Consider the following 13,070-nt stretch of genomic DNA (forward strand, 5'->3'; position numbering starts at 1 on the left):
GCAATACAGGCAGTCTTCAATTAACACCAGTAACTGGGACCAGAATTTCCATCATTACGTAACACAGTCCTACAGCGTGATGTCCTGTGACCAAGCTGCTTAGTGATGGCAGTTTAGCAGTCCCCAGTGTTAAGTGTGGACCACGTGGGTTATTAAGCAAGGACCTTATGTGATCATGACTTCCGACATATCGGCTTCCCCATTGCCTTTGCTTATGGGAAACTGGCAGGGAAGGTGACAAATTGTGGTCATGTGACCACAGAGACACTACACAAGCTGGAACTTCAAAAACTGGTCATACCTGCCACTTATTCAATGCCACTGCAAGTTTGAATGGTTGCTGAGAGAGTGGTTGTTAATATATGCAAGAACTATCATTTGTTGTTGGTACCTTTTCTTAGGTCCAAAAATTAAAGTAACATTTGGGAGCAGCTCAAGCAGATGCTGCCCTCATTAACTGGATTATAAGAAGTGGGAGGAGGTACAGCACAATCAGACTTGTAAGATTTTGTTATCACAATCTTACTGAGATTGTGATAACAAAATCTTACAAGTCTGATTGTGCTGATTGTGTAAATCCTGATCGGGTCTGGTGAGGCTGACAATTTGCTTTCTGCTTTGTTTTGTGATAAAGAAAAGGTAACAACAAGGTAATAATAAAAAGGAATAACATCTCTTCAATTCAGCTCTTCAGTTTGACTTTGATTTCTGACGTAAACCATTTTTTAGCCTCGATCCCTATCTCCTTTATGGAAATATACTGGTATTCTTCTTAGATGTTATATAAAAATTACTGGAGTTCATATATAATATTCATTAAATTTTCTAAAAATGCTAAATACTGTAAATGTTAATAATTTCATCTGTAATAATTAAATAATCATTAAGGTTTGCAGTTCTGTTTTTACATTCATTTTCACATTCCAGCATGAAGCTACCAAGATAATGCAAGATGCCATCAATGAATTTAGTGGGACCTCCGAAGAAATCCGTGTCACTGTTGCTAATGTAGATTTGGCTCTCAGTAAAGGAGAAGTGGATTTAGCTTTAACAATGCTGAGGAATATCACTCCCAATCAGCCATATTACACTGAAGTTAAGGAAAAGATGGCTCAGATTTACCTTCTGATCCGAAAAGATAAGAGATTATATATTGGATGCTATTGGTAAAAATTTTTTACCTCAAATTAATGTTGTCTTTTTTCCCTGCAACCATTAATTTTTGTATGTTGCTTAAGGGGCAGAGAAGAACATGAAAATTAGAGCAAAACATGAAAATTATGACCCGTTCTGAATAATACAGTCTGAAAATATAATACTGATTTTAGCCAGAAGGCTGAGAAAAATTCTGTTTCCAGATTCTTGTTATGCACTAGCTCAGATGACACCCTTTCTTTAAGAAACAACAACACAATTTCTTATGAATTTAATTGAGCTGTTGAATGCAAACGTGTTAAGTCACTATTTGTATTAAACTCTTAAACACAGAGCAGCACTTCAGCTTTCCTTCTCTCGGTGAGTGAGCAGGATTTTCTGGTATGTGTCTTTGTGCATTTGAATACACTTACATACAACGGTTAGATCAACTTTCTCAACCTATAACCCTCTAGTTGATGCAACACGGACATTTTCTGAGGACAGACTTGTATTATAAAGGACAAGGTTCTGAGAGAAGAACAAAGTTCACCAGCGAATAGTATACTCCTTTTTAAAACGAGAAGACTGAGGCTTCCCTTTCTCTCCACATTTACAATAAAAGTGTTATCTCAGATGTAACAGAATCTTCATGTCTCCCTATGGATGTCTTGAGTGTATTCCCATTTCCTAACGTGATTGGTTATGCAAGTATTTTTTGTATTTGTGCATTATATTTACCATTTGCTTACATGAATGATATATCCATTCATACCACAGTGCAGCTGGGCAGTTGTCTATGGAGAGTGTCAATCATCCAGGTCATGGTTGTCCTAAAGGTGCTTTTTCCAAAAGGAAAGTGGACTTTCTTGGGGTTTTTTTTTTCCTTTGAAAATGTTAAGTTTCTCGGATAAGTAGTGAAATGTTTACAAAGAAAAAACAAAGTCGAGTTGCCTTTTGTAAAAAGCACTTTTGGGAGCTAGGCAATTGAATTGTCCCAATCTGGAAGTTACCTTTTATTTTTTTTTGCTTGCGAAAACTTAAAATTATAGTCTATATTTTTAATTTTTTTCTTCTAATTTAAATACCATTCTTTTACCTAGTGAGTTGTGTGAAAATTTGCCGAGTCCTCATACTAGTCTTCTCTTGGGTGATGCCTACATGAATATTCAAGAGGTTAGTTTAAAAAAATTGTTTATTATTGATTCATTCTCTCTCTCTCCCCCCTTCCTCCCTCATGTGTATGTATAAAATATTAATCATGTGTAAGGCAAATTACCCTTATTTGCTGCCTAAAACAGGTGATATGATCTAGGAGGGTTTGCATAGACATAATCTTCTCTCCTGTCTTTTAAGGTATCAAAACCACATGTGAGGTATTTGAAAATTATAGAACTTCACAGTGTTTTTCTCCCCTTAAACTCTCTACATCCTCAGTCCCAAAGATAAATCTCTACGTATTTCACAAAGCTTCTTTGCCCCAATGGAGGCAATCTGTTTCTGACTTTTTCTGCAGTATGGATTCCTTCACTCCCCCTCCTTTAAGGTTTCTCCACAGACCCTCATTATATCATGTCTACTCTTCTAAAGTTCATCTGCTCATTCAATCTCATTCAATCATTCATTCAGCTAGCTGGCTAGCTTCTAAAGAGAACTGCTGTTATGTTTATAATAGAAACATGGTTAATGTACATGCAGGAGGGAGGCAAAATTAAGTTCCCATTCTTGTTTGTTGTTTGTTTGTTTGGAAAGGGGGGATAATAAAGATAGAAGTGGCTGTTTTGTTGGTTCTTGGATTCCTGTACTGACTTGTGCAAAGGGGTTAAGTGCAGGGACAATAATTTGACAATTAACCTGCAAATGGCACAGTACTCCTTGATCATTGAAATAGATATAGCCTAGTACTAACTATACCAATCAAGATGGTTTCTGCTGTCTATACATTAACAGAAGGCATTAAACCCTGTCACCAGTAGAGTTTAGACAACAAACAAGTGGGAGATTAAAAAAATTATCTTTAAAGTGAGTGTCGGTATTGAGTCCAGAAAAACAAGCACAGGACAAAGCTGAAGTAAGGGAATTCCAAAGTTATCATGATTAACGTTACATATAAAAATAACTGCAATGTTACTTTCATTGTTTTAGCCTGAAAAAGCTTTAGAGGTCTATGAAGCAGCTCAGAAGAAGAATCCCCTGGATGCAACAGTAGCACGGAAAATTGGGCAAGCTTATGTGTACACTCACCAATATAACAAGGTTCAGAAATATATATATTTTTAAAAAAAAACTCAACATCATTCAGAACTGAGCCAAGGCAACATACAGCCTGTTATCATCTTTTATCTGCCGAACGAACTGTATTCGCATTTGAGCGCACAGCACAGATTTCGGATTAGTCTGTTTAATTTCTAAGCTACTGGGCTGAAATGGAATTAGATACAAAAGGCTATGTAACTGAGGACATTTTTTTCTTAAAAAAGAGAACCTTCTCAGTTTTACAGGACTCACTGATGCGGTGGCAAATTTTAAAGTGCAGGGGTTTTCATAATAGCCCTGTATCCAAGAAAAATGTGTAGGCACATCCCTTGCTTTTATTGTATTAATTAGAATCTTCACATAAAACTGAACGTTCTAATTAATAACCCCATAATAAAGCTCACCCAATCCTGTGTGTATTTATCAGGGAAGTTCTACTATGCTTAGCAGCAGGGTTTTTTTTCTCATAGAACTCTCAGAACGGAGTTCCGGCACCTTTTTTGGATGGAACCTTGTAGGGTAGGCAAGGCGGGTTGTATAACGTTTCTTAGTTCCGGCACCTTTTTATTTTACAAAAAAAGCACTGCTTAGCAGATATATAAACACACATTTGTTCTTAATCCAGAATGCTCACCTAGCTAAGACACAACCTTTTCACTCATTATTGGAAATGCAAACAGTATTGAAAAGATGCATTGTTATTTAAAATGCTAGCATGAGGTAGAAAGGAACCTCAAAACAAAAATTATCCACCTTTTCCTTTATTATTTCTCTTGCATTTCTTACTATTCTTTCACAAATAACAAAAAACAAAAGCTTTGGTTCCAAGTCCTTTTAAGGCTATCCATTTCCCAGAGCAAATTATGCCGATACTTTTTTTTCTGGGAAAAAAATAGTCTTGCTGTTTGGTTTCCTTCCTTTTCTAGCTCATTAAATTGAGAGGGGTACAGCTCATTATTTGGATTGCCTTCTTAATCCAAATAAATTTGGAGACTTGGCTTGCTCCACATTATTGAGATTTAGGAAGACAAACAAAACCCGATTATTTCAGCTGATCTTAGAAAGGCAGATGAATATTTTATTATTTTTTTCATGGGACTAATTGATTGTGTAACGCTATTTATTCATTAGTGGGGATTCTGTTAGTTACATTTTTGTGTATATTTGATAGGATTGTAAACCAAGCAGAATCAGCTGATGATTGGAACTGTAATAGCTAATCTCAATGTACACATGTTGTACTTTGACAATAAAGGTTTATTATCAGCCTATTAAAATTAATTAATTATATGCATGCTGAACCGAACTACAGAAACTGAAAAATTACATGGAATTGTTTTCATTGGAACTACTTCCATAGAACTCCATGTTAGAATATTTTTCCATGTTAAAGCAGAATTTTAAAAGAGAAATTGTACGTAGTTATAGTTTTCTGTTCAGAAAGTGTTTATCGGAGTGGATTCAATTTGGCTGTGAAGTCATACAGTCTATTGAGAGCAGCAGATTTGATTATGATACAATTTCTTTACCCAGCTTAGATCAGTAAGTCTCACAGAAGCATGTTTTTAATTCATAGCCAAAAGCTGGGGCTCTATTAACGATATATATAAAATTGTTTCAGGCTATCAATTATTATGAAGTTGCTCTCAAGATGAGTGAACAGGATTTTTTGTGTCATGATCTTGCTGATCTCCTATTAAAACTCAAAAAATTTGGCAAAGCTGACAAAGTTCTGAGCCAAGCACTAGATCATGATCCAGGTAACTTTTTTTTCCTTACTTTTATTTTGGAATCTTCAGCTGGAGTTTTTATCTTGATATAAGGCAGAAACATGCTCTGTCATCTACATTCCACATATTTGTACATGATACCTCATTTCTCCATTGAGGTTTTTTTTTACGGCTGTTTGTCTTACTATCGCATTATCCCTGCCTTATCTATAATTATCTATAATTGAGACCAGTGGTGGGATTCAAATATGTGAACAACTGGTTCTCTGTGTGGATGCTGCTTCTGGAAGTCCATTCTGGGCCTGGGCAAAAAAAAAAATTAGCTGCTGGTTCCGCCGAACTGGTGTGAAATGGCTGAATCCCACCACTGACTGAGACTCTAGAAAGAGTGCAGAGAAGAGCAACAAAGATAATTAGGGGGTTGGAGGCTAAAACATACAAAGAATGGTTGCTGGAATGGGGTATGTCTAGTTTAATGAAAAGAAGGACTATAACATGATAGCAGTGTTCCAATATTTGAAGGGCTGTCTCAAAGAAGAGGGAGTCAAGCTATTCTCCAAAGCCCCTGAAGGCAGGACAAGAAGCAATGGATGGAAACTAATCAAAGAAAGAAGCAACTTAGAATTAAGGAGAAATTTCCTGACAGAACAATTAATCAGTGAAACATCTTGCTTTCAGAAGTTGTGGGTGCTCCAACGCTGTGAAGTTTTAAAGAAGGAATTGGACAGCCATTTGTCTGAAATGGTTTCCTGCTTGAGCATGGGGCTGGACTAGAAGACCTCCAAGTTCCCTTCCAGCTCTGGTTTTTGAAGAAATGTCTAAGGAAAACTGTGCAAGGCAGAATTCTGTATCTGATTGTTCAGAAAATATATACAAATCAACAAATATTTGTTTTTAAACTTACAGCTGATGATCTGCCTTCAATGATGAAAGATGTGAAAAATCTAATATTATTAGCAAAGATTTATGAGACAACTAAAAGAGGAGAAATTTTTCTGGAAACCCTGACAAAGGTAAAATATCAATATTACATGAACACAAGAATTATTTCAAAGTAAATACCAGTGTACGAGATAAAATACATACTTGTGTTTTTCAGATAAGCCACAGTTTGAAATCAAGTAGCAACTTAACTTTTGTATCATAATAAGCTTATGATATTTATAACCTACTCTTTCAAACAGTTGAGAGCAACTATTTCATCTTTCTTAATTTGGTCTCAACCAACAGAAGAGTTGACAGTTATCAAAACAGGAAACAGATGTAAACTGCCATGCCTTTACAAAATAGCCCACAACATCAAAACAGTGGAAGCAAGCAATGGTTTTGCCATAATAAACACCTATGTTTGGTGTCTCCATTGAAAGTAGGGGATTTATTGAAATTCTTGTATTGTAGCCTTAGTATTCCTTCTATGAAACATTACTGATCAGAGCATTTAGGGTTTTTATCCTTGAATTAACTGTTTCTGGTCTAGACTTCAAAGAGAGAAGTCTGATATCTAAAGCAAAGCCAAAATAACATGCAAAATTAAGAAGATATTAATAATGAGAAATGCTGCATAGAAAATGTATGCATAGAAAGAAGAATCCCTAACATCCTGATTAAATCTTCCTGGGATTGGACAATCATTTGTCTGTTATGGTATAGGGTCTCCTCCTTGGGCAGGGGGTTGGACTAGAAGACCTCCAAGATCCCTTCCAGCTCTCGTTACTCTGCTAAGATAAAATGGTAGGGGGAGAAATCACGTGTGCCATTTTCCTCAAAGGAAAATGGAAGATATATCTAATTAATTGCCACTAATAAGTAATTGTCTCAGAATTAGATGTTCTAATCTTACATGTAGCCTCAATTGCCCTAACTTTATACATTTGTCATGGTGAAGGCTTATGACACCCAACAAAGGATATTAAAGAGAGTTCGTGTGGAGCAGCCAGAGTTGATCCCTTCTCAAAAACAAATGCTACTAACAATCTGTGTGCAATTTGCCAAGTTCCATCAATCAGAAAAGGTATATGAAAAAGCTGTGAAGTACTACTCAGAGGCCCTGGCCTGCGTACCAACTGATAATAAGGTAAGCAACGCTCCACCCAAAAGGCAAACCACCTAAGCTGTTCCGTTCTGGGACTTCTTACAAAAAATGCCAGGTCACATTCAGTAAAAGCATTTTTTACATTTTCAAGCAGCAATATGTATAACAGGTTATTTATCATAAATTCGTTTTGCTTAATCTGTTGTGAGGATAAAATACTAATTTACCCATATGAAATAAGTAGCCAAGATTGAACTGGATAGGTAACAAAACAAGTTTTCCAAGTATGAATTACCAGAAGAAGACAAAGCATAATTACAGTGATACGGGTCGCACTGCTGACCTACCTCAGCAAAGCTTAGAAATGAACTTTTGCTTTTAGATTTGAATTTTTTTCCCCAGTTCTCCAGCACAAAATATGGGAATTCAGGATAGAATTGAAAAGCAACTCATCCAAAAAGCATAGTTAATTATGGTCTATATTTCTACTGTAGAGAAAGGGCTAGAGGTATCTGATACAATTACCAGTGCCTTTTCTATTTCAATTTATTGCTGAATGAATGTTATTTCCATTTTATTTGCAGATAATTTTCGAATTAGCTGAACTATATTTGATACTAGGAGACACAGACCAGTGTGAGCATTACTGTTCTCTCTTGCTTCAAGACAATGAGTGCTGTGAAATTGGAACAATGGTATGCAGTTTGTTTGCTTCCTTATATACTCAGCTATAAAATGAAGCTTTGTTGTGGTTTTCTTTATCTTGATAGCCAACTATGGCTCTTCACTGGGTGACAATTCTGAAAAAAAGTTTGAAAAGCCCTAAAATTAAAACTCAGTTGTTTGGACCTTATGAAGCAGCTCTGTTGCTCACATGAAGACGTGTGATAAAGGGAGCCTCAACAATGCTTTTTTTTGTACAAAAGGCAACAGGACTGTTTGGAGGTCTTCTAGTCCAACCCCCTGCTCAAGCAAGAAGCCCTATACCAGACATGTCAAACTTGCGGTGTCACGTGACATCACATGACGTATCAGAGCTTTTTTCCCATTGCTGACAATGGGGTGGGCGTGGTTTCCTCGTGACGCGTCCGTCCCATCCCAACTCTGTTATTTAAATGAACTATTGTAAGTTGAGGACTTATCTGTACATGTGTGTATGTAACCATATCTAACTCTATTCAGAGATACACAATCAAAAAAGGAAATGAGGTACCCACAACTTAGTGTATCTCCAGAAATGGTCTTTTCCATTTGTTAAGGTTCTATGATTCTGCTTGAGTTGGCCAAGAGTTTAAGATAAAAAGTCTTTATGCTTCAGCTCTTCACTGGTAGATTTATTTTCATTTATTTTAATATTTATGATGTTTTATAAAAGAACAAATTTAAAAATGCTGTGGTTTTAATTTCTATTGAAATATTTCCTGCTTGAGAAGGGGGCTGGACTAGAAGATCTCCAAGGTTCCTTCCAGCTTCTATTCTGTTCTATTCTGTTCTATTCTATTCTATTCTATTCTATTCTATTCTATTCTATTCTATTCTATTCTATTCTATTCTATTCTATTCTATTCTATTCTACTCTATTCTATTCCATTCCATTCTATTCTATTCTATTCTATTCTATTCTATTCTATTCTATTCTCTATAAAGATTCTATTCTATTCTATTCTATTCTATTCTATTCTATTCTATTCTATTCTATTCTATTCTATTCTATTCTATTCTATTCTATTCTCTATAAAGATTCTATTCTATTCTATTCTATTCTATTCTATTCTATTCTATTCTATTCTATTCTATTCTTTAAATATTTTTTTCTTTTGTTAGATGTTGGCAAACCTTATGTTTAGAAAAGAGAAATATGAGCAAGCCATAAGTCTTTACCGGAATGTTTTGGAGAAAACGCCTGGTATGTGTTTATAATTTAATAAAAGCACTTAAGTGTTTCTTTAGGACCTTAAATGGGATTACTAAAGTAGCTTACAAAACAGATTAAAAGATTATCCAACTAAATAATGAAGTTTTCCTTTTCCTTTGTAATGTTACCAAGAATTTAACTGAAAAATACTGAAAATATATTTTCGCTAAAAATATAAACTTGTGATTTAGATAATTTTTCGGTTATGGAGAGCTTGATTGATTTGCTGAGAAGAAGTGGTAAACTTGATGAAGCTGCACCCTTTTTTGAACTAGCCAAGAAAAAATCAATTCGAACACCTTTGGAACCTGGCTATAATTATTGCATGGGACTTTATTGTTGGTAAGTTATATAGAGACTGATATTTACGAAAATCACAGATTTAAGGTATAGCTAAAAGTGATGCTGATAACCCAAAACTATAACGTCCCTTGTGTATTAGGAAGAAATAATTGAGGATGGAGTTGTATTTCATTCTAATGCTTTAAAAGAAAAGGAATTAGTGTCCTCCCACTTTTCCCAAGCTACTGTTTGTATAAAAATATGGCAAGTTACACATGTCATATTGACATCTACAAAACCCTCCCACCTCCATCCAATTTCATAATGAAAATAACATAGACTATGATCCCAGTTTGATATGTGTTTCTCAAGCATATTAAAAATCTTAAAATGAATTCTCGTTCCTCATGAAGTGTGACTCTTAGACTCTGTGCTATAACTGTGGATGAAATGGTGAAGGAAGCTATCAGGGAATTGCACAGCCAGTGTCCAAATGGAGTCAGAGACGCTGACACGAAGTTGTATTTTTACATAAATAAGTACATTTTACATCAATATTTGCAGCAAACTAGATAGCCAGGCAAACAGGAGCATCATGAGATAAATCACAAAGCCAAAAAGGTGGGGGGGAAGGAAACTCCCTCTCCACACCCAGAGCGACCAATCACAGTGCAGATTGCCTCATGAGGGAGCCCGCCCTCTCCAGTCAATCATCTCTAACTGTGAGTTCTGGCTCACTGCACAATCCCACTGCTCCAGCTACTAATTTTGAATATCTTAACAGCAGCACATTGGGGTATCTCTAATAACATTTGGACGCTCCTAGGCGGCTGAGTTAAAATGCTGCCTACCAGCCCTTCTATCTCTAGAAAACGATTCTTGGCTGCAAGTTTAGCATTCTTTCCGAAGAGCACTCTTCCCAGGTTCAAAAAATCAGCTTAACTGATAGGCCACTGATGCTTGTTCATTGATCATGAACAAGCTGAAACAATTAGCCATTCTGGCAGTGAGTGACTGAGCAGCTCAGTTCAATCCAATTACCATATGACTGGCAGCACCTAGAAGTAGCCAATGGATGGCCATGGAGAAATAAAATGCGTAATAACAATCACCACAGTGGCAATTAGAACAGTGTCCTCGATCTGTGATCACAATCGAGCCCCAAATTTATGTTGCTATGTGAGACAGTTAAGTGAATTTTGCCCCATTTGACAACCTTTCTTGCCACAGTTGCTATGTGAATCACTGCAGTTAGTAACACAGTTGTTAAGTGAATCCGTTTTCCCCATTGACTTTGTTTGTCAGAAAGTTGCAAAAGGGGATCACATGACCCCAAGACACTGCAACCATCATAAATACATGCCAAATGTCTAAATTTTGATCACGTGACCAAGATGGTGTTTTTCACTAATAAACTGGAGCTACTAGAAGTGACTTCAGACTGCCTCTACTGTGGGCTAGTATGGGATAAGGGGAACATCGTGAGAGCATGGCAGAAAAAAATGTGCTTACCAGGACACCTTCACATCAGATTAGGAGAAAGTGAGGAAGGACGGTACAGTCTCCTCAGTTTTAAAATGAATGAGGTACTTTGCTCCCTTATCTGTTGTAGTAAGAATATTTTCAGAATTTTATCTTTTAATTTTTAAATGGATTTAAATGTATAATTTCTTTTTATCTGGATAACATTATAATTTTCTTCTATACTTGTAGAAATCTCATTAGTTCAACAGAATAAAGTTGATCTATGCCTAATTATCCACTGAGCTTCAAGTCACTTGACTCTGTTTTGTTGAATCAGGCCTATGATAGTATGAAACCAAATATTTGGATATATACAGTATTTTTATTAGCATGACTGATCATTTTAAAGCTGCTATACTGCATGTACTTTTTGAAAACTTTCTCTCCACAAACAGGCATATGTGGCAAGCTAATCAGGCTTTGAAGTTCTTCAATAAGGCTCGTAAGGATAGTGATTGGGGCCAGAAAGCCCTTAGCTATATGATCCTGATATGTCTAAATCCTGACAATGAGATAGTAGGTGGAGAGACTTTTGAGAATCAAAATACTACAGATGCCAGGTAAAGGAAAATGAAATTTGGAAAAATTTCAAATTTCAAAAATTTCAAAGAATTAAAAAATTCTTCAATAATTAAGCAAACAAAATTTGCCTTATAGTCTCCGGAAAGAAAGAGTGTGCCTAGAAATGTGGTAGTATAGAATTCAGTCTGATAAGAGGCAGAGTTGCTTCAGATCTCACGTAGACAGTCTTGCAATACCATCAGCATCTCCTTGAATGAACTGGCCTTGCACAGTTGCCCCACAAGCTTAGGAAGATACACATTTATGTTCAAGAGGCATTAAGGAGGCAACAATAAGTACATTAATGCTGGATCATTGTTTTGACCAGATCTGATTACTGTACGCTGTTCTTATCTACAGTAATCTCGGATTTATCAAGCTTCTGCTGAAGTAGACAAAATCCATTTGGGATTTTATTTATGCATAACTACCTAAAAGTTCATTTATTTTATCTATGTGCAAAATTCCATTCACCTTTTAACACACAATCCAATGTAACAGACATCTCATTCTCTCTATTAGTCAATTAAATCAAAGATTTGTGGTTATACTGAGTTTAAAAGGCAATAAATTAGTAACCTTTTCCTTAATGTTGCCCAGTACTTGATAGCTTAGGAAACATCAAATACTTTCTTTTCAACAGTAACTTAAAGGAAAAAAAAGAATCTGAACAGCATGGGATACGTACAGCTGAGAAGCTACTTAAGGAATTCTATCCTCACTCACAGGAAGGCCAGAATCAAGTGGAAATTTTGCAAAGCTACTGTTTAATGGCCACAAAAGAAAAACACAATGTGGAGAAGGCTCTGAAAATGTTTATAGAAATGGGACAAAATGAGGTAAATAAGAATTATTGTTTGAAATTCAAAATGAAACATATTAGCAAAAAGTTTGTAAGGACATACCACTGGAAGATAACTTTCAAAAGATTTAGGATTTTTTTTTCAGAGTAGTATCAATAGAAATAGAAATAATGGTCAGTTTGTCAAATGATTTCTACTATCTCAGTCTATACTGAAATATTATACTATTAACCTACGGGGGGGGGGGGAATCTATTGCTTAAGAGGCATTCAGTGACAGGAAATTCTCTTTGGACATGGCCAGAGTAGTTTTCTTTATTTCATTTCATATATGCTTTTTAAAAAATTGACGGATCCAGAGATAGAATGGAGATAATGAAAAATGACTAGTGTAAGTTGGAGAGGGGAGTCTACAGTATCTATAAAATAACTCTCCTACATAGGATGAAGCTACAGATTATATGACTTTATTATATGTTAATATGGGGTTCTCAGAAGTAGTAGCAACAGTGAATAGCTTGAGGAAAAGCTTATACCATTTTGCTTTGTGCTTACTCCTGCCTAAATCTCTCTTCCCAAGTCTGTTCTCAGGGGTTAAAAATTAATAAAAACTGTACAGCTCAGAAGTTGACAAATTATAATATGCACAATTTTTATTTATATCTTGCATTTATTATTTTTACAAATACAGGTCATCCTTGATTTACAATCTTTTTGCTTAGTGACTGTTCAAAGTTAAAAGGACACTGAAAAAAGTGACTTATGACCATTTTTCACATTTATAACCATTGCAGCATCCCCACACCACATGATCAAAATTCAGACACTTGGCAA

At 35.7% G+C, this 13,070-nt stretch overlaps 1 protein-coding gene across 1 annotated transcript in view; it reads left to right on the forward strand.

Annotated features, from left to right (window-relative positions):
* Positions 1-13,070, forward strand: part of TTC21A (tetratricopeptide repeat domain 21A) — a gene marked incomplete at its 5' end in the record, with an annotated part of 45,066 nt that overhangs the window by 22,339 nt on the left and 9,657 nt on the right. Inside the window, 11 exons of the mRNA XM_083379058.1 lie at positions 928-1,166; positions 2,238-2,310; positions 3,280-3,390; positions 5,012-5,150; positions 6,027-6,133; positions 7,006-7,194; positions 7,737-7,847; positions 8,977-9,058; positions 9,259-9,409; positions 11,269-11,433; positions 12,078-12,273. Coding sequence (XP_083235184.1) covers positions 928-1,166; positions 2,238-2,310; positions 3,280-3,390; positions 5,012-5,150; positions 6,027-6,133; positions 7,006-7,194; positions 7,737-7,847; positions 8,977-9,058; positions 9,259-9,409; positions 11,269-11,433; positions 12,078-12,273 — 1,563 coding nt within the window. The remainder of the gene's footprint in view (positions 1-927; positions 1,167-2,237; positions 2,311-3,279; positions 3,391-5,011; positions 5,151-6,026; positions 6,134-7,005; positions 7,195-7,736; positions 7,848-8,976; positions 9,059-9,258; positions 9,410-11,268; positions 11,434-12,077; positions 12,274-13,070) is intronic.

The sequence above is a fragment of the Vipera ursinii genome, assembly GCF_947247035.1.
Source record: "Vipera ursinii genome assembly, chromosome: Z".
NCBI lineage: Eukaryota > Metazoa > Chordata > Lepidosauria > Squamata > Viperidae > Vipera > Vipera ursinii.